A 21,662-nucleotide genomic window follows, 5' to 3' on the forward strand; every position below is an offset into this window, starting at 1 on the left:
ATACAAAGTGTCTCAACCTTTTAACCCTTAACAGGAATTGTGTTTTGCAGGCAAGTATGTAATGACAACCTTTATCATTTGTAAGTGATTTACAAGATTAACTCTAAAAAGATATTCAACCATAATGGGTGAGGGGGGCAAACTGAGCACTTGATTATGGATTTAGTTTTGCTTTGATTATGTCACATGTTCATGTTAATGTAGGATATGCCTAAAGGACACTGATGAATGTATAACATTCTGGCAAACATTCATTTCCTACTTTTATTGAATACAGTCATACTTGTTCTGACCAAGTAAGTGACCATCCTCTACAGACCCTTGATAATCTTCTTTGTACATCATTTTATTACAACAGTCTGTGGATATGCCAACGTATAATTTCCAGAAATGTTTACAAAATGTAAATTTCATGGATCAACAGGATGAAACATTTGATTTCATGGAAGGGGTATTTTTGGTGGTAGATATGGTTTAATGAACAGGCATTCATGGTTTAGATAACCATCACAACACAAGATCTAATATCAAATCTAACCTCACACATTACATGTATTGTACTACAAGCACCACTAGAGTGTCTGTTACATTCGACAAAGACAAAATATGAACAAAGGCATCTTGTGCTTCTTTTCTGAATATTTCATCCAGAATCCCGATACACATCCAAATATTGTGTATGAACCAAAATACTGTCCCCCAAGAAACAAATAATGAGTTATTCTAAAGCTGGTGACACATGATCAGGATTGAAAGCGCTCTGCGCTGGTTGTGCCATTGTTTTCGAATGGGGAGAGCAGTGGATCCCATGCAGAAGCTACCATTGGTGCGGCGCACTGCTCAAACTTGCCACAAAGCACCGCACTCAAAGTTCATACACTTGAACTCTGACCTTGGTTTTCAAAGCCCAACCGATGTGATAATAGTATGTGATTGTATGTGACACACATGGCACACATACAATTGGAAAAAAGAAATTAATACTCAGTGTTTCATAGTTCCCCAAACTGTATAATATAACGTTAAAAACTGATCAAGATCTTAGCTGGAAGAGCAATGCTTGGTGAAATGTCAGCAGTCCGATGGGAATTACAAGTTTTTGAATAGGCGTACAGGTTTACGAACTTGGCAAAATCCAATGCTAAAGCTAGCTTAGCTGTTAAAAGTACAATGCTATGCCTGCAAGGCAGACAGTGGCTGCACTATACTCTGTGCCCTACCTTGTGGTGAGCAAATGGAGAATCACATGTGACCACCTTTATTTTTTAAGCTCACATTTGGTAAAACCTGACCTAACTATTTGTAAAAGACTTGTCACACCTTTGTGTCCATTTGGGGTGTAGCTTGTTCATGCTACCCGGTTTTCATCCACAGTGATAAAATGAAGTTACTTAAACAGTAGAGGCTGTCCATCGACTTGAAACAAAGACATTCTATGGACTCATCTTCACTGTGCCACACATGATGCGCTATGGACCAGTGGTGCGCTAGTCTTACACAACCGCCCAGCATATTTAGGGTTTAGCTGTCAGAGGTCTGTTTTTGGAATTCTGGCCAGTACCATGTTCTTTCTGCCAAGACAGAGCTGGCCTAAAGAGGAGGTGGCTACGAGTCTCTGAGAATGCTGATTTGAGCGAAGATCTTGAGCGCTGGTCCCAATTTGATGTTCATGGTCCCCATTAAGTGGTCCTCTTTCAGCAGCAATAAGGCTTGGCCATCGATTTCCTGAGAACGGAACTCTTCAGCAATCTCCAAGCAACCTAGGACCAAAATACACAGCACTTGGTCAGTCAGGAAAACAACCTTGGTAACAGTATTGACTGCATTTGAGTATAATTTTTAAAACCTGGTAGTGCCCACCTGGCAGAGAGCAGATGAACTCATACACATGTTCTACGTTCCACTTTCCAGGGTCACTGGGCAGGAAGTGTTGGGAGAGGAGGGGCAGCTGTCTCCCACAACTTTCTAAGCGCTCAGGCCCTCTGCCCGTCTGCACCCGCAGGGTACCAGAGCTGGCAGCAGACAGTGGAGAAGGAGGACCGTCGTAACTTGACATGTCTGAGAAATGGCCGGACTCCCCCTGACCGGCATGGACAGACGACAAAGAGCCACCAGCTGGTTGCTTGGCAGCAGTAGTCTGAAAACAAATAGGTGGACCTCAACTAATTATTGTGTAATAGAGCATTCACACAAGTCACTTTCGGTTTCTAAAATACATTTAAAAAACACTTGTCCAATGCAGTAGCTGACCATCACTACCATTCTTTTGTTACACACTAGGTATATACCGCAAACTAGGACGCTTGTAGCTAACAAACCTGGCAAGCTAAATCTATGTAGGTGCCAACATAAAATATGCTCTCACACACACACACACACACTCACCTGTTTTTTGGACTCCAAGCTGGTATTCTGGTTGTTTCCATTGGAAGCCCTCTGTTTCTTTAGTTTCTCCATTGCAGTATTTCGATTGGGAAAAAGGCCCACTCTCTTTGTGCACCCCACATTGTACCTACCAAAGAATAAAAGATGAAGGAAAAAAAATCCTCTCAGATGAGAATTTCTGTACATAATAGGCATGTGCGGCACAAGACCATTTTTAAGAGTTGGTCAATAGTATAGCTGTGTGTAAATCAACATTCCTAAGCTAACTCACACAGGGAAACTCGGTTACCTTTTGGCACACACTGTGGAGCAGAACCTCTTGGACCTCTTGAAGATGTAGGCAAAGTCAACTCTGCCACACAGCTCACAGGTCAGCATGGGCTCTTCCTGCTGCTGCTGCTTCAGATCTGCACACACAGAACAGTCACAGATTCACTGAGCAAAATAGAGAACATGCCAAAAGTATTGACAGAATATTTTAAGATTAAAAGATGATGTCATTAAGACATTTTTCATGGACCTTGGTCTTGAGAGGGTCTAGCTTTTAAGTGGCTCCTACCTTGCTGAGACAGGTCCTCCATCTCGGAGTCTGTGGTATTGATGTGGGTCGGCTTCTGCTTCTTCAGGTTCTCGATCAGAAACGAGGGACGTTCCACCTGGAAGGACAGAAAGACACCGCAGAATTTAACTGAAAAGTTCCAAATTTAAGTGCTGCAAGGTATAGACAGGACCAAACTGTGCTGTTCTTCACGTTACTAATCATCAACTCCTAGTGTCATGGAACATGTTTCATAGTAAGATATATAGGATCCAGTGCTTTTGTTGTCCACTAGAGGGAAGTAAAATATCACTGTATTCTAGTGACTTGGACCTAGTCCAATGGCCCTGACCACATGGTTCAAATAACTCCAAAAACAACCAATCTCACTACAGATACATCCAAGAACCACAAAGAAATATAACTCAATTAGAGCAGGTTTAGCTAAGTACAAAAATCAGACATGATTATCATCACGAATGTGTATGAGTGCGCGCGACTAAGTGTGTGTGTGTGCATAGGTTTTCTACCAAGTTTTGTAGCCTACTCACAGGGAAAGGCTCGGCTCCTTCCTGGATAACGAATCCTTCTATAACGTGGGTTAGGATCTGAGGCTTGACTATGGCCTGGGGGGGTTTGCTCTCGCCATTCTGTGGGGTGCTGCCAGTCACCGTGGGCGCATTGTTCCCATTCCCCGATGTCATGACTGGGGCTGAGCACGCACCTGGTGGTTTCGCATTCAGCCTCTCGACGCCCCCCTTATCTGCTGGTGAAATTGCAACAGCGTTATTATTGCCACTATATATTTTTTTTTATCAGGTGTGCACGCATGCATTACGGACGTAAAATGCGGAATGCCCATTACCATCACAGACTTGCTGGACAAAAGTGGGTACCTGTGGCTGTGCATTTGTTTTTTGGAAATAAAAGCATACAGTCTACACTGCAGGAGCATTGCCTTGATCAAACAATAGTAGGCTACTTTTTATAGTTTGTTTACTCTTCTCCCTGTGGATTGTTAGACCACCAACTATCACCAAATTGAATGTGAGACCAACAAAACATTCACGTTTTGTTCAAATAGAAAAATAAATCAACTTTAACCGCCTATCTAGTTTATTACGCGATGTGGTAGGCTAAGCATGGTTAAACAGGGTAGTATATTATTTCTTATTAGTACGACAACGTGAAAAGTTGCCTGTAACATTTTTATAATACTATCAGTTTGGCCGAAGCACAAAGCAAATATATCCGCATACACGTTTCTTCAAATTACAAATCTAGCCGCTCTGAACCAGACGCCTTGACAATGGTCAACGGGGAAGAAAAGCACACCCCTTTGTTCGACTGCTCCAAACAACGCTTTCTTTCATAATCCCTCCGCCAAGGTAACCCAGAACAAGCACACCATAACCTTAAATACCTCAAAATATTCCATGAAACCACGCACCCTTTACATGAGTAGATGGGAAGTAGCCCACAAAATCACATCCAAACTTTTTCCAGCGTTTCTTCTGTTTAGTCGAGCACGATAGCTCCCACAGGCCACAGTTTGCATGTACACTATAATCGCCTTTGTATGCGGGAACTGAATAGGAAATAAAGGACCCCCACCATTGGCCCGCGCGAGTAGGAATGGTATCCAATGGTGGTGAGTAGCTGAATCAAGCTTTCTCTCTGATTGGCTAAATCCGTAAACCTAGAGCTACAACAACCATCAATGACACACATCGACGGAGGCTTTTATCCTTTCACTGCTGACTACATTGACACCAAGAAGCAGCAGAAAAAGACTTTCATATCATTCAATTCATTTAAAAATAAACTAGAAATAAAGAACTAATATCTGGGTAACATGCATGCTCCGATGGGTCCACAGCTTGGCACAAGGTCACTTTGGAACCTGGCGGAGGTCTACGGGGGTTACACTAGGTAGTCTAGCAAGTGACACCACCACAAAAGAATAGCTCTTACTTTATTTGCTCGACAGGACTTGCTAAATGGTTCTTGTTCTGGTTCTTACAGTTTTAATATTAATGTGTGAATACTCAGTAGATAGACAAGACACCATCCAGACATGATGGTCACCTTTCTTCTCCACAGACCCTCTCCCATAATTGCAGTGAAAGCTGTCTTTGGCGGAGCAGTACAATGGACACTAGGGTGTGACAGATTTAGTCTTCCGCTTGAGGGGAAAGCTGGAGTGGAGGCTGCCATTGTTACTAGGGTCTAGGGAAACCTACAGATGGCTGTGAATAAGGGAGGGAGTGATGTCATAGGCAGTCAATAAGCCTTCTCTTGCCAGCAATAGCCCACTCTGTCAGCCACTTTCTACTGGGCACACAACAGGCATTTTTGTTTCACATTATGGAGAGTTTCAGTTTGTATCTGTCTCTGTCTTGCAACAAACTCTGTACCCAGTCACCTCAACCTCATGCCTACCTTCAGTGTGAATGGTTGGTTTGCTCAGGGTATCTGGACCAAGTTCTCTAGTGGTGCCTTCCTGACTAGATTTCATGGTTAGCTGCTGGTTAAATGGGGTTGAGCTGTGGTCCAAGGCTAGCTCAAGTTTGGACATCACTTTATTGGCACTGTCCTACATCAGAAAAGGAGAATATGAAGAGTAATGTAATATACCATGTATGATGATAAACTGCAAAGCATAGTAGATGATAATAGCAAAAGCATCTCTTTCAGTTGCATTCTAACCTGGATTGGATATTGTGACTCAATCTGAAGATTGACTGCAGCCTGCTGCAGAGGTTTGGCACAAGGCTGACCAGCCTGGCTCTGGGAAGGGATGGGTCTGCTGTCATTCTGGGTGCAAGATGATCCATTCTGGGACTGGGTTGAACCATTGTGGGCTAGCACCTTAGGGGTAACAGTTGCATGGAAGATAGTGGTCTGCTGGCTGGGGACAGGTATTTTTGGGAGCACAGGGACTGGACCTTGTCTGGAATGGGTCTGACCCTGGAGATGGATTGCCAGGTCTTGCACCGTCTGGCCCTGTGTGTGGGTATGGAGGGACGCTGTGTGAAGCACTGCGGCCTGGCTCCTCTGGGGTGGATGAGACTGTTGCTGCTGCTGGATCACAAACTGCTGTTGCTTATGTTGTTGAAGTAGTTGGTGAGTCTGGATCTGGGTATATGCTGTAACAGACAGAACATGTCAACATCCTAAACAGCTAGAAAGCTTCTTTTAAGAAAAAGTTTGGATGTAATATGTGAATGAGTGGAAGCCATGTTGGACTCCCAACTTATGTAAAACGCTTCTCTCATGCTACATTAGATATCTGCTTGTGTTGAAGTCCCTTAAACACAGTTTTGCAAATGTTAACTTTTGAGAGCTTCTGCAAGTTTAAATTCAATATGTTTTTACATACTTTTCATTTCGTTTTCCATTCCACACAAGAATTTTAGCATTTTGCCGTCTAAATCGCAAAGCTGTGCCAACAATGTGTAGCATAATAGCTTTGACATCCCCTGGAGTCCCATCACAATGTGCAGCACAGACTGTGCGCCTTAGGTTAATGAGATCAGTCACCTGGGTCTCATTCTTTACATTGCACTCCCAAACGGATGGAGGCTGTGAAATAGCTCTGCTCATCCACATGTGAAACTAAGTTACTTTGTATGCAGGAATGGATAGAGATGGCCACAAAGAAATGTGAGGTCATATTTCAGATGTGGAACCTCTCATGGTCTTCGGCCCTAGATTATGCTTCCTTTGATGTGGCCAACTCATGAGATAAACTACAGTTTCTATGTAACCGTAGGCTTCAAAACAATGAGAGAGTAGATGGTGTGTTTCAACAACTCACTCTGCTATCGGTTCAGGGTTAGTTCTCTGGTAAAGTAGTGGGGAACTTTTGTGCTTGAGGCCAGAAAAGGGTACTGTAGAAGGGGTGTGCATGACTTTTTTATTTCTTATGTTGACCAATTCTAGGAAACATCCAGGAAATGTCAAAATGTGAAACATTACTTCACTTAGAAATAACACGTCACACAAAGAACATGTAACTAGGACAATATTACTTGACATCCATCCATCCACTGCTTTTGAGATATTTAGGTAAAAATCAGTGCCAAGAGACGTGAGTCAGACCTCCCATGTGCACATGTTTCTGTGGCCTCAGCTGGAGTTGGTGCAGAGTGCCACACCACCCTTATTCAGTTTACCACCCCATCTGCCAACCTCATACTCAAGTGCAGTGTTGTGATTTTCAAGTCCAGACAAGGCAGGCTGACCACAATGTGTGATCTCTGGCTTGCACTGAAGAACAACAGCAGCTGTTGTCATGAGGATCTGGATGGCTAGGAGTACGCTAGAGACAAGTTAACATGAGTCAGATGTACAGGCAAGAATTCATTTGAGCCCAAGTGACCCTTCCAACCCCAATATCATGCAGCTAGATCAAAGGAAAATTTACGGTAAAACAAAACGGTAGCCCAATCCCTTGCAACATGCATGTTAATAAAAAACAGAAGCTTCTGTCCCTGCCTATTGATTTTTAACCCCTAAAATGGGGGGATGGGTTTCCTGTGTGCGCATGCTTGGGGACATAGAAGATGTGCCGTCCTCTCAGCCTCCATCTGGTAGCTCATTATAAACAGCTCATAGAAGGGAGGCCCGGCCTGGGCCTTCGCTGCAGCCCCACACATCTCACCTTTAGCTTCCCCTGCACACTGGTCTGGTTTTGCTTAAGAACTATAAAGCAGCAGGAAATAGAAGACTGTAGAAGACTCTATGAAGATCTTAATGTGCTATTGAAATCTAAATATTACTTAAATCAGTAAGTAAATATAGAAATGGGAGGATTGTTATATTAGAAATGGTGTGGTCTTGAGCTCATGATTGCTTTATAGTTTATGTTACTTTTAGACCTACATGTTGCAGAAAGAGATCAGGTGAGTTAACTGTGATTAATTGCAACTGCTCTTTTTTAAACTGCACATAATTTTGCCAATATATGAATAAGACACCTTACTTTTTCTTGCTTTAGGACCCATCACAAGGTTCATATTGTCCGATGTGAAGCCATTCTCCCCATGAGCCATTTCCTGTATTACTGGGCGTATTTGGAGCGGCCTGACATTGCCTAATGAGGGGCTGGTTTGCATTTGGAGTAAAGCCTGCTTTACTTTGATAGTGCTGAAATTCCTGTCAGTACTGATGTGTGTGGAAATGGGGAAGCTTAAGGAGTGCACTCGGTTGGTGTGCATACAACTCAAAATCAGTTCTCTTGGCATGTGCATCCGAAATGTAGAAGAAGAGTGTCTACATTTCTGTGGTCTTACCTGGGCTGATGAGGGGGTGGCTACTAACAGCCGTCAAACTGCGGCTCACGCTCACCAGGTGTGTCAGCTCCAGTGGACCCTCTGCTTTCTGCCCTCCGCCTGAGGAGACACCCTGGGGACTCGCCCTTTGTCCCGGCCCTTGGGCAGGGCTCCTGGCATGGGCAGCCGGTAGGGAGAGCTGAGACCCTGTGGAGGTTTGCTTTAGACACAGGCCCTGGAGTTGAGCACAGGAGGAGGAGGTGGAGGTGAGGGTGGAGGGGCAGGTTGTGAGAGTCCCCTGCTGGCTGTGGATAGCAAGGTTCTGGACCTGAGAAAAGAAAGGAAATTGTCAAATAACAGCTTTGGATGATTCTTTTCCAGTGCAGTGCAATGAAAAAGCAACGCCCAGATACATAGAAGTGGTGATGATGTGGTGGACATCACCTGTGCGCAAGCAGATGGTCGGTTGGAAAACTGGGCTGAAGCCTTAGACTGGACAGCAGTAACAGCTGCACTTGGGGTGAAAATAAGCTGGAAGATGGATAGCAATGGATTTTTTTGCATACCATTTAAGGTGCATATCAATTTATAAAATTATCAAAACCACCACAACCACAGAAAAAGTCCCTGTTCCAAAATCTCAAAATTCTCTGTAACACTTTTGGCGATAAAAACACAGCTGCCACTCCACCTTCAATCTCTCTTCCAATCTACATTACCCTATATGTTAACAGTTAAATAACTGACTATCCAGACCACATGAAGACGATAATTCATACATTTAGGAGGATTTAGGAGAAATAACAAGTTATTAATTCCCAGAATGAACCAGTAGAAACATGCTGTGTCTAATTCTCTACAGTAGATGACATACTCTCACAGAATACGAATAAGATTTTGCACACATTCTCAAAGACCATAACTGCATGTTCAAAAAGGCTCCATGTGAAAGTATATGTGTGTAGGCTGGTACAATATATGCAAAGAAACCCAGTTCCTCACCATCTGAGCCCGCAGATACATCTGAGCCTGGCTTGCTGTTAGGGCCTGGCTGGAGGCATTACCTAAGAGCACTGCTTGCCGAGGGATGCATGTGGGGGCGGAGCTAACACACTGGGCTCTGTTGATTAGCTGTGCTGATGTTGTAGGTGTGGCCAGGTTGATCTGTGATGAGTTGACAGAGGCAGCACAGTAATCACTGGAACCATTTCTGTGAATCTTTTTGAACTTAATGCTCTTTTTAACTTAACGTTAATGCTATGTTCGTGTGAGTATCCCTGGACACATTACTCACAGTGGTCTGTGCGATTCCGGTCTGTTGAGTTGTGTTACTATTTTCATTGGAGCTCTGTCTTCCGGCCATCATGCTTGCCTTGGGGAAAAAAACATGTTAACAAAAAAGTATCTATTTTACCAATCGTTGTTGTATTTAAAGGCTAATCAATTTACGTATAGTGGTCAATTTACGTAAAGTACAGTGCTTTGCAAACCGTCTCTCTATTTGCAGAGCAATCCATGATCCCATGATGGAGACCCAAAGTGGTTTATTATCCGTCTTAGCCTACAGACCCTCATAGTGTAAGATGAGTGTTCCCCATGGGAGGGGCGAGTTATACATCAGGCCATGTTTACACCCCGGCCCCAGACAGATGGAGACCAGTGAATGCTGTGCTGTGTTCAAGCTGGATGATGGGAAAAGACTTGTCAGAGGTCCATTGATGAGCTCATCAGCACAAATGTAAGTGTGTAGTGTTAATGGTTGTAATTACTGCTGTTGTCAAGGGTGGACTATGAATTTTGTCAGTCAATGTGGTTAGTTTGTGCACTTTAGCAACTGTATCCACTGTATTCAGATTGATGTTTTAATACTGTCTTGTCTCACACAAACCACTACAAAGGGTGTGGTGCCATGCAATATCCCTCCGTAAAGAAAGAATGTGACAGAGACAAGAAAAACCACATAGAGCAGACATCAAGCTATCATATACATGTGTAGCTGATGTCTTCACTGATTGTCTGATCAAGGATATGAGGAAAGACGTGGGGGATGTTGTTGTGAGACCCTTGGCTGTACAGGCCCAGTATACCCCATGTAAACAGTCATTCGTCACTGTCAGAGTTCAGGAAATACCGTGGGCATAAGGGAAGGGAATAAAGGAAGTTCTTTGAGAGAGTCAGAGCACCATAAGTTCTAAATCTTCATGTAACCCCCCTGGACACAAGAGCTCCAACAGGAAGGGGAAAAGCTAGTAAGCGTGGAGGCAGCGTGGTGTCTCATCCTTCTGCAACAGTTGCATTTGTTTATTTATCAATCCACAAAAAGTAGCCGGTAAGTTGTGGGCAGTGTAGATCAGCTGACCTGCTGCACTGCTGCTAGACTCTGGAGCTGAGCACTGCTCAGGTGTTGCTGCTGGGCTGCTGTTTGCAGCATGAGGTGTTGCTGCTGGGCTGCGTACATCTGCTGCAGGTACTGAGCTGCAGTACTGGGCTGCCTGTGCAGGGCCTGCTGGATCACCTACAGCAAAGTAGGGAGGGAGAGAGAGAGAGAGAGAGAGAGAGAGAGAGACATGAGGTTACCACATAGACAGTGCAGGTTTATACAAGAGCAAGTGTCAAGATGTTTATCTTGTATCCAACATTAAAACTCGATTGAAAAAATGGAAAGAATTCTAGAACTGTCTGGTCAGTGCCCCATCACCCCCCAGTCATCAGTCAGAGTGGTGACAGCCGAGCCACATTCCCAACTATACCCCCCCCCCCCCCCCCCCCCCCGGACCCAGTGACCCCCAGTGGGCCAGTCCTACTCCATCACTGCCGCCACACTACTGAACTAGCCCTAGGGCCCCTGTTTAAACACTGGTAGACTGCAAACCAAACCAAGTGTGAATTGTTATGCCCGTTTGCAACATCTGTGTATGATTTCTATACATATACACAGTATATTTATGTTGTGATTTACGTATCAGATGTCTACCGCAGCCGAGTTAGTAAAAATATAATGCTATAAAAACTTTATTACTAATTAAACATACTCAAAGCATCAATATGAACTGCCTCAATAAGATTAATAATAATACAAATACAAACTTTGATAGACGTGACTGACTACTCACCACACTAAAGATATTTAAGAAAGAAAAATCATCTTGAGTGCCCTGAACAAAATGCATCCAGTAAAAAAAAAAAAAATACTATCTATCCAATTTTAGTGTGAACAATAAAATTATTATTGTCATTTTTTTTGTCAACTTCAAGAGCTATATAATGTAAGGAACTTAGAACCTTTTTGAACCTGGATTCACTAGTACTTGGTGAACTCCTCTAAATGCATGTTGTGTCTGTGTAGCCAATTGCTCCTGTGAGCAGCCCAGCTCTCCCACCTCCCCTTGGAGGACTCACCAGCAGCATCATCACATCTCAGAATAACTGACAGCCAATGTGAGGTTGCATGGCAACATGGAGATATCTGTGCTTGGCCTAAGGGTTGACCTGTGACCTGTTTTTTCATATGTGTCCACCCTCCTGGATTCCTGGCGTTCAACATGATAAGAATGACTATCGATGACGATAAAACATTAAACGGATTAAACATTAAAGACACCCTCATCCTCATGACAGCCTAGATTTATTCAGTGACCATTTTTAAATGGGTTGCCCTCTTTGGAAAGGTTGTCAACTATGAAAATAACTTCATTCAGACAGGTCCTTTGTTGCTGAACCATGGCACTGTCAATAGTGTCAGCAATAGAGATCAAAATGAAGACATGCTAACTACAACACAGACAACAGAGACTGTCTGAATGATCTGTGAGTGCCAGCCTTGCAAGATAAAATCAATTATATATAAGATAAATGTTGAATTTAATTTCAATTTTCAACTCATTTCAGATCCATGTGAATGTCTGAGTGTATGTAATATCTACCTGCACAGTGGTATGTCGACCAGTAGATGGCAACAATGACCAGCAAAGTTTCCTTTAAAAGGCCAGTCTTTCAGCCTGGTCCTAACCAGACCTAGCCTGGTCCTAACCAGACCCTCGTACATGTCATTTGTACAGAGGGTCTGGGATCTCTCCATTGACAAACGTTAATTTCCTTGAAGGAGGGTCCTCTGTTGAAGTTTAAAACTATTGGATCCGCCCAGAGCCACTCTGGTTTGCCATAACCAATCGCAAGCGTACGCCTTAGCCAACTCCTTCACCACTACTGTAACGGAGCTAGCTGCCGTAGCTGGAAAATCAAACTTTTCCTGAACCCCGTGGGGAGGAGGGCCACAACATCATGGCCACCTACAAAACTCAGCAAGAAATGTTCTTGCTCTGGCTTTAACCTATGGATATTCGGCTGCGTTGCTGCCACAACCGCGGAATAGTTTCGCTCGCATCTTTCTCCACCGCCATTACTGAACTACGCAAACTAGTGCACGACATTAACGTCATCGTTCTCAGCCACTCCCTCTGTTTGCTGATTGGGCCTACAAAAAAATTGTTTCTAGAAACCGACTTCAGAGCCTAGTTCCCAGACCTAGTACAGAAGCTAAATCCAAATTGAGCGGAAGTAGTAGGAGGGCAGAGCCGGGTTAAGTCTTTTCAGGGCAAAGAAATTGAAGTGCCAAGGGAATGTTGTACCTGGACAGTTTGTCTGTCAGGAATCCCTCCATAGACTGAGATTTGGGACACAGTAGGGCTCCCCGTGCTGGTAGTGGTGACAATACTGGCTGCCACACTGGTGATACTGGGTGTTGTAATGCCAGCACTAGAGGCTGATGGGCCCTGCTCATTCTGCATGGTGCCCTCCACCTCCACTTTCCACGATCCACTGTGACTGCTCTGTCTGACACTTTCAATACCTGAAAGAAACAAGTGAAAGGTAGAAAGAGACAGATTTTTAAAATATTTATCCTGGTACATTTTGTGTGTTTTCAATTTTAAATAATGGTTATTCATTTGTATGTGAAGCACGTGTAGAACAAACCAAACTTATTTTGGATCCCAATTCTAAGGTCACCTAAGAGTCATTCAGGTCTGATGAAACTAATTAAATGTTCTAACAGGTGTGTAGCAGTAATTTGAAGTTGTAAATGTTCAGTGCCCTAAAGAATGATTATTGAAATATGTTTTTTATTCCAATTGCTCTCTAAACTGAAGATAAATAGTTTATGACTGTGCATGACTTCATTAGCGTGGAAACCCCACTGATTCTGAATCCAGCACTGCTTCCAGGAGAAACCATCACACTGGCTAAAACAGAAACACACTTGTACAACTTGTGCATTTCTGTAGCACCTTTAAAATGTTTTGCCTGTCTCATAAAACACAGTCAGGGTGTTGTTAACATTATAGCTCTCTCCCTCCTGGCTCGTGACCCCTCAGCCCCAATATCACAGACCACTCCGAGAGGTGAGAGGCCAAGGACTCAAGTTTCAGACAAATTGCTCATTAACAAGTCACTCAGAGAAACTGGAGGAACATGAATCGCTGGCCTAAAACCACATTGCTCTCTCATGATGACTATAAAAAGCAGGACTAACTAATGACAACTTCTACAATGACACTAATTTACACAAACAGATGGTGTGTTTATATTTGACTCAATGTAGATAGTAACTCTACTCTATATCAAGAGATATCAACAGTTAAAGTAGTTTAAAAAAATGAATTAATGCTACCCAGGCAGTGGTGTAACACATTTGAGACATCCTCTAACCTTCCTTCAAACCTCCTCTCTTCACTTAACAGTTTGAACTTAAATGCCCAAGAGGGGTAAGAATTATGTGTCCCATCATCATTAACAAACTCTTTGAACTCAATCTTCTTGCTTCTCTCGATTCGCTGGGATCTCAAATAACTAAGCATTCATTTGTTAGTAAAGCGTATTGTTAGAGTCAAATAACATAATTTGCTGCATGTAAAACCACAGGCATATTCAGCATCTAAGATTATTGTTAGGTTAAGATTTTAAAATCCAAGTTAATGTTCAACAAATATCAAACTAAAATGGACAAAAGTACAATAAAGTATTTACATTTGTTAACCAAATTCATAAATATAAAAATATAGCTACACATAATAAAACAAATTAGTTTCAACATATGCGTTATATAGTATGTTGAAGCTACACATAATAATTGTTTGTGCCATGAAAGGTAACAAAACTGGGACCCACTGTACCCACTCATATAAGGTAGTGGACAGTTGCCATGAAATACTGCAGACAAGCTTCAGATCAACTAATTGTCCATGAATAATACTGAGGAAACGTTTGACAAATGTTGCTTTAAATTACTGGAATCAATTTAGTGCACACACTCCATGTTCTCTTTTTCTTTTCTCAGTCTTTCTGTCTCATGCCCTCCATTCCCCTCCTTTAATCTGAAGTCTAGGTTTGAGAAATTAGGGGATAATGGAGGGTGGGTAAGTTTGGGGCAAGTGGAGGATGACTCATGGACTTACAGTTGTGTGTGCAGAGCAGCTCCACTAACATCAGGCTCTCCCACACATTGCTGCCAAATGGGAGTGTGGGAGAGCGTCTGCTCAAGTCTGTTCACCTGTCAGCACAGGCACTTGCTTTGCAACACACACACACACATACAGACACACTAACATGCAATGCAAAAAGGAATTAACTGACCAATAGGGTAGAGATGTTATAAGGACACTGCACTCAAGTAATACCCCCAGAAAATACTGTCTCTTCCTATTTTCGTCTCATTTCCTAATCTCTCATACGTGTTTAACAGACCCATTCCTTTTCTCTCTTGATATTCAAACGTTGCCTGACAATAAAAACATAACCAAGATAAAACAAATTGCACTGCTCTATGCAATTGAAAACCCCACAAGGGACTGTGGTAAAGTTAGTATTAACCTGTCAAGTTTTCTTTAAGCTCAAATGTTATGCTATGTCACATAGCATCTGGGGATTTAGCTGCAAGAAGTTAGATATGACACCAAACATAGGCCTGTCTGGACAGGACAGGTTACCGAATCATCTAACAGCAAGTCTCAACCTCCCTTCCAGTGAAGGGAGATGGTATAATATCATGTCAATGTGACAAAAATAAATGTATGATTTACTTAATCTTCATTTTGCTTCATCATGTTCTTTATCTTATAATATGGCTGTAACTAAGCAACACAAAATGCACTTTGTCATTATGCCTGAATGTTCAGTTGTATCTTCAAGTCCTTCACAGGTTGTTGACAGTGTCACATGTTTCTGTCACACCTGAAAGCTTAGACTCTCAACCTGCAACTTCAGGGATAAGGTTACTTCACGGATTTGCTAATTAAACTAAACGAATTGACAAACTAAACCATGTGTTTGCTAGAATGTGAGAAAAAGAGGGGAATGAAAGAGAGAGAGTTGGGGAGAGAGAGGGAAAGATATGGAGAAGAACACCTGGTGGTGAGTGTGGACAGGGACAGAGAGAGTGGAGGGAGAGTGTAAGAGGGAAAAAGAGAGTAAGTGTAGGTTGGGGTAGCTTACACATCAGCTTATGTCTTACATTGCTTACCCATACACCATTAGCCCCCATCAATGTTTTGAGTGAATTTATTAAAGGTCTTTCCTGGGGAGGCCTAATAATACAGAGACTCAGAGAGCCAGTGCACTGTACAATACTTGTGGTTTGAAGAATTTTTACCTTATGACTCCTTTGCCACTACAGTATTTCAGGTAATGAGAGATGGAATTCTTAAGAAAGGTAACATTTTTCTTCTGTTTCCTGTAAAAAATGTCAGGCGCATCTGAAGAAAACTAGTAGAGGAGTAACTGAATTGCTGAAGGCAGTTCATATCCCCTTACTTTGAAATCCTCAATGGGTGTGTTGTAGGGGTAATTTCTGCTCTCCCTGACAGACTTGGAGATTTGTTGCCCTTATTTCCTTAAGATGTGCCATAAACCTGCCTGCTTTGTCTGCAAGGGATGACTCTTTGTGTGAGGGGAGGCCGAGTGATATACAACTTCTGTTGTCCTGGGCTTTCTTGTTTGGGGAATCATGCAGAGAAGGGACAGTATTGAGGATGCACTTTGTTTTCTGACTACTGTTAAGGAGGAAAACCTGATAGTATTAGATATTTTGGCTCTAATCTGACAAGAAACCCCCCTGATAAATGGTACACTATACATCATCATGCGTTATACTATATTATTTCACTGAGTTGCACTTTCAGTATCATAAAGACAACTAGGGATTTGTTTGTGTTTGTTTCCTTTTGAATTTGTGTGTGTGTGTGTGTGTGTGTGTGTGTGTATTTAGGGGGGGGGGGGTCTAAAATAGTACCCTTCAATTGTAAATTAAGGACAGAAAGATCATATAAGATGAGTGAAACCAATTTTGGCATGTGATTTTATTATTAGAACTATGTGTTTATCATGAAACTGAATCAGTAGATCTTACTATTAGCATGCTTATGTGCAGGCTACAAGGAAATAAAATGAGCAATATTGTTAAATCAGGTTAACATGATCATAAATCTCTTCTATAGCCTATTACCTGTTTATCACAGTAGAATCATAGGAATAATTCAATTCTCTATTCAAGGATGTAACATTAAACATGGTTTAAAATCACAAACTTGCTTTATCATGAAAATGCTACACAGTAAATTTAAAATTCAAGAACACACTAGAAGGTCATGTTTTGAGCGTTTTTAAGTCTAAGAAAAGGCGTCAACAATAGTCTGGCACCTGAACAAATAAGCCATTGGTGAAATTGAGAGGGAACGAAGGTTTTAGACTTGTCTCCAACAGTTGAATTGTCCAGTACAATGCCTCTCCCTCCAGTGGTTGGCTCCTAGCCAGTAGGAATGTGTGAGAAGTGTGTGTCCACTCCAGCAGTCTGCAGTACAGTACACAGACACATAAGAAACATTCTTAGATTGAAAGCTATAAAGCTGAACTAAATGATGGGAGACCAACTTCACACAGCTGCTACTCATACAGAGAGTTGAAAGGAGCCTTACTGAGAACACATGGAAAACCAGAATGAAAGAAAGAAAAAGAAAAAGAGGGGAGAGAGACAGTTGGAGAGAGAGAGAGAAATATAGAGAGAGAGTAAGAGAGAGAGAGAGAGAGAGAGAGAGAGAGAGAGAGAGAGAGAGAGAGAGAGAGAGAGAGAGAGAGAGAGATGGGGGAGAGAGTTGGGGGAGAGAGAGGGAAAGATATGGAGAGAGCGATAGGGGAGGAACACCTGGTGGTGAGTGTGGACAGGGACAGGATAGAGAGTAGAAATGACTTTCATCTGTTTCAGGCTTGTTGGAGCACATGAGCAACATCAAAAAGATGGGAGGAGGCACACCGAAATCATTCAACTTAAGAACCCCAAAACTCCAACCTGTCTGCACCAGGGTTACACTTTCTATCAACAGTCTCAGCTGTCAGTTTATTTCTTACGCACCTTTAGGGTCAGTTTTCGTACAGAATATAGGTTTAGCAGTCCCCAATGGTCTACATTACCACTAAATGTGTGAACAAAGACTTCATACTCAGATTCTAAGGTGAGCTTAAACTGTCTCTGAAAGTTCTTATTTCATACTCAACTAGGGGGAGTGGGATTTGAGCTTGGCTGAAGTTTCCCACTAATGACATTGCCGTAAATGAGATACATTAAGATAGTTATACCGTGTCATAACTCAAAAGTCTCCTTATTCCTTGTACTGTTGTCAAGAACTTTTGGGTGAGTATGGTCCAGATAGTAAAGACACACAAGCAAGTGTACGTCTTACTTTGACAAGGTGTTCAGCAGGCTAAACTGACACAGACACATGCACACAAAGATTCACACCCGTGTACATGTAGATTCAAACAGTATGAGTCCTGACACATCTACAAGTTTCTTGGGATTTTCTCAAAATTACAGAACTGGTAAAATGATCAATTCTGATTCACACCAAGCTAAGAAACGTGCTCTGCAGTGCTGTCGAGATTCCAATTATGTATAGACATGAATGTATCCTTAAATACTAGTGTACTCACACACACATACTCTTAGACCAAGGTTGTGGTAGCAGCAATAAGGCAGTAGAAAAGCCCTTAGAGAAAGACACAAAGCCATGCCTCCATACCTTCAACTCCCTCCTTGCCGCTGGTTTCTGTTATCCTACACCATATCTGGGTCTCACTCTGTCTGCAAGCCTTGCAAGAGACTGAGGGGAGAGGCACAGGAGGTGGAAAAAAAATCTAGAATGAATTAGCATTCCAAAAGCAACCATGTGATTAAAATCAGCCAATAGTTAGTGGTTGTTTGCCTGTGGCCCTCCCCCTTTCCACTGGCCCTCCTCTCTTGTTGTCTTGTAGAATGGCGATGACAGGGCCGTAGCACTGAAGTCTGGTCATTGTCTCCATGGTAGCACTCAAGGATTTAACCCTAACTAGACATGTTATGGCTTTTCCCCTTGAAACTGGCACCTGGCCCTATTCAACTGTGAGTGTGAGATAGTGATTCCAATTATTATCTAACGTTTCCCTATACATACAAGTGAAATTCATACTTTAACAATCAACCTTCATATTTCCTGTCATATTTTACATGTCTAATGTTCATGCGTTAATAGCAACAACAAAACAATAGGTGTGCGTGTGACTATGTGTGAGTGTGTGTGTGTGTGTGTGTGTGTGTGTGTGTGTGTGTGTGTGTGTGTGAGTGTGCGTGTGTGTGTGCATGTGTGTGTTAGCCTATTACAGTCACCTAAATCACAATTTTCTAATCCCAGTCTCATTAGTTGGGACAGTGGGGGACTTGTACAAGAACATAAAGCTTGACCCTGACTTTATGACTTCTTCCAGCATGCTGCCACAGGAGCTCCACCTAAGATTGAAAAGATGGTGCTAAAGTGTTCCTTTTGAAATGACTTGAATAATAATGATTTGGTCTCAAACATGAGCAGTATAAAATTAAATTAGATTTGGTTGGAGTATGCCGAGTTCTTATTGTGTTTGTAATTGTCTTTGACACACAGGTGCACTGGCTGCAGCAGTGTAATAGATCAACACAAAAACACGATGCTGGCATATAACTGCAGTAGAATGTGGAATTTAACATTTTAAATTAACACATCTTATCTGTCATTTGTCCCTTTTCCAACCGACCAATATGTGATTGGTCATCTATCTGATGTGAGTCACAGCACCTTCTTTATTGGTCTGGCACTTAAATGCTTAAGTTTGTAAAAACTTTGGAAAGAAAGTTGTAAAAACGTTCTTAAAGTCAAAGAGTCTTACTTTTGATGATACATTTTGAAACTTTAATGATCAAGTTTGGGAAAATGTCTAAGTGGGCCTAATTTGAACAAGGGTAAAACACACCCTTTGAAGACGGGTGGATGTGGTAAGAAAATGAGTTTATAGCCCACTCTATTTTTTAAGCACTCTCACTAGCCAGTCTAGTGAGACCATATCCTACACTTGAAGACAATGTGCATCGTAGTTCAAAGGATGAACATCCATCACTCTTTATGGGCCTCCACTCATGGACAGCAGTGTTTTTTATCAGCTGTAAACGCTCACTTTCACTCTAATTGTCCATCCGCATAGAAAGGCTTCCTCCCACCCTTCAATACCGTGTAGCCAGATCACCTCTCACCATAAAGCCAATCCAATGGATATTTTCCTACCAGCCCTTTCTGATCTCATACGTACAGGTAAGTGATATAAAAACACAGTGTAAAATATGTAGCCTATTATTTTATTTTTATTAGAAGATTTGTTTTTGATCGATATGATTGACACCTATATAACTAGCTCGCAAAACACTTTTTTAGGGCTACATGCAAGACACAACTTTGTTGCGAATTGAACATGTGAAATGTTAACACACATTCATATTACTGACCATTTACATACACAAACATATGACATGCTCGCACAGACACATGTGAAACACATTCACACACGCACATATGAAATGTTCAAATCCGTGGGTGTTTCTAGCCCTATTTTGTCCCCACCCCCCCCCCCAGAAAAAATCAAAATGTATATATATTTTTTTTCTTTCATATTTTAAATGTAATGTGTTCATTTCTCTTCCTAAAACCCACTAGAGGACACTATTTAAAAGGATACTTTCAAAAAAAAATTCTGGGGGAACATGCCCCCAGACCAGTTTTGCTGGGTCACAGGAAAAATAATAGGTTTTATCTAGGGGCTTTGCCCCCCCAAAAATGGGACCCTAGATTCGCTCCTGCTCAAATCTCATCAATGTAAGATATGAGAACATTTTCACTATATCCGGAAGGCATGCGTGTGGGAACATTTCACATGTGAATGCGTTTCATGTGTCTATGCGAGCATTTCACACATGTGGATGTGAGTTTTCAGTAGTGTGGATGTGTGTGAACGTTTCATATGTGTATGTGTTTCATATGTGTTTGTGTAAGGACAGTCTAAAATATTTTCTAAACGGTCACTAAAAGGCTTGTAGCAGCATTAAATAGCTCACTTTATTTATGAACAAAATACCAGAGCTCCACCATGTGGTTGGATTTCAGAACTGCAATTTGTGATCAATTTATACTCACTACTGCCATTTCGCTAAAACAATTACATTACATTACATGTATTCATTTAGCAGACGTTTTTATCCAAAGCGACTTCCCAGAGAGAGCTTTACAAAAGTGCATAGGCCACTGATCATAAAACCGAGATATCCCCAAACATAGCGGGTAGCCAAACATGAAGCATACATTGTGAAAAAAAACAAATAACTAATAACCAATAACCAAGCCCCCGGCAGCCTGCAGCGGAAAATGTTGCGAATCAGACGATTACTGGACAGTTTCGCGTTACAGACTTTTCAGGAAACTGGACCACGTTCTGCATTACCACCTATTTCAAATGTACCCGTGGTGGTTTAAAATGTCAACTTAATCCGAATTTTAGGATTGAGATGGTGGCCTAGAGCAAGATCCTCTGCAGACGCTGTAGCCCCACAAAACCTATTCATCTTAATGTATTCTTTATAAAAGTTAATGAATGTTCATTATTGCTATCTATTAGGTGTGTGTGTGTGTGTGTGTGTGTGGGGGGGGGGGGGGGGGAGTATGGGGGGAGGTGGTCAAGACTAAATTGAATTGGGCCTACACACACCCCACGCAGACACACAGGGAGTGTCTTAACTCCTCCTGAGCCAGTGGGATTGAAACAGAGGAGGATCAGACAACTGTCTCTCCTGCAGTGAGGTCCTGTTGCTCTGGTCCAGTCAGCTTCCCTCCACAGTGCTCACCAGAGACCATGCCCACCAGAGAGAGTGTCAAACCCCCCGTCACATACCCCACGGAGGCCACCAGCCTGGTCCAGGGAGCCAGTGATGCAGAGGTAAGTAAGTATAAGGACCCATCTCCTAATGCTTCAGCACAAATGTTTGCTGTGGAATATTTGGATATTTATTTTCTGCAGGATGTTTATGAATCACAATATCTAAAGCAAACCATTTTTATACGTGGATAGATCAACTATAGATTGTG

General features: G+C 42.2%; 1 protein-coding gene across 2 annotated transcripts; it reads right to left on the reverse strand.

Moving 5' to 3' along the window:
* Positions 1–706: 706 nt before the first annotated feature.
* On the reverse strand, positions 707–13,041 carry phc2a (polyhomeotic homolog 2a (Drosophila)). 2 transcript variants are annotated; one of them, XM_084681271.1, is made up of 14 exons: positions 12,828–13,041; positions 10,559–10,714; positions 9,494–9,571; positions 9,202–9,363; positions 8,644–8,730; positions 8,221–8,527; positions 5,633–6,072; positions 5,366–5,519; positions 3,475–3,686; positions 2,945–3,041; positions 2,675–2,792; positions 2,386–2,512; positions 1,861–2,137; positions 707–1,760 (listed from the first exon to the last, which is right to left on the reverse strand). In XM_084681271.1, exons 1-14 carry the CDS (start codon positions 12,984–12,986, stop codon positions 1,606–1,608), a joined length of 2,529 nt encoding a protein of 842 aa, XP_084537397.1. In that variant the 5' UTR covers positions 12,987–13,041; the 3' UTR covers positions 707–1,605. The 2 variants fall into 2 exon arrangements, with proteins under 2 accessions (XP_084537397.1, XP_084537398.1); XM_084681272.1 differs by lacking the exons at positions 5,366–5,519; positions 5,633–6,072; positions 8,221–8,527; ... (3 more) ...; positions 10,559–10,714; positions 12,828–13,041 and adding an exon at positions 4,374–4,494.
* Between the last annotated feature and the right edge of the window lie 8,621 nt (positions 13,042–21,662).

This window comes from Hypomesus nipponensis, chromosome 18 (genome assembly GCF_054491055.1).
Source record: "Hypomesus nipponensis isolate SF chromosome 18, ASM5449105v1, whole genome shotgun sequence".
Taxonomy (NCBI): Eukaryota; Metazoa; Chordata; class Actinopteri; order Osmeriformes; family Osmeridae; genus Hypomesus; species Hypomesus nipponensis.

Bases quoted from the DNA above. Each gene is read 5' to 3' on its own strand.
- phc2a (XM_084681271.1), bottom strand. From the start codon at position 12,986: ATGCAGAATGAGCAGGGCCCATCAGCCTCTAGTGCTGGCATTACAACA. The intron at 9,572-10,558 runs GTCAGCTGATCT...TTTTTCCCCAAG, and splicing joins GTCTAGCAGCAGTGCAGCAG to GCAAGCATGATGGCCGGAAG. The intron at 9,364-9,493 runs GTGAGTAATGTG...AACTCATCACAG, and splicing joins CCGGAATCGCACAGACCACT to ATCAACCTGGCCACACCTAC.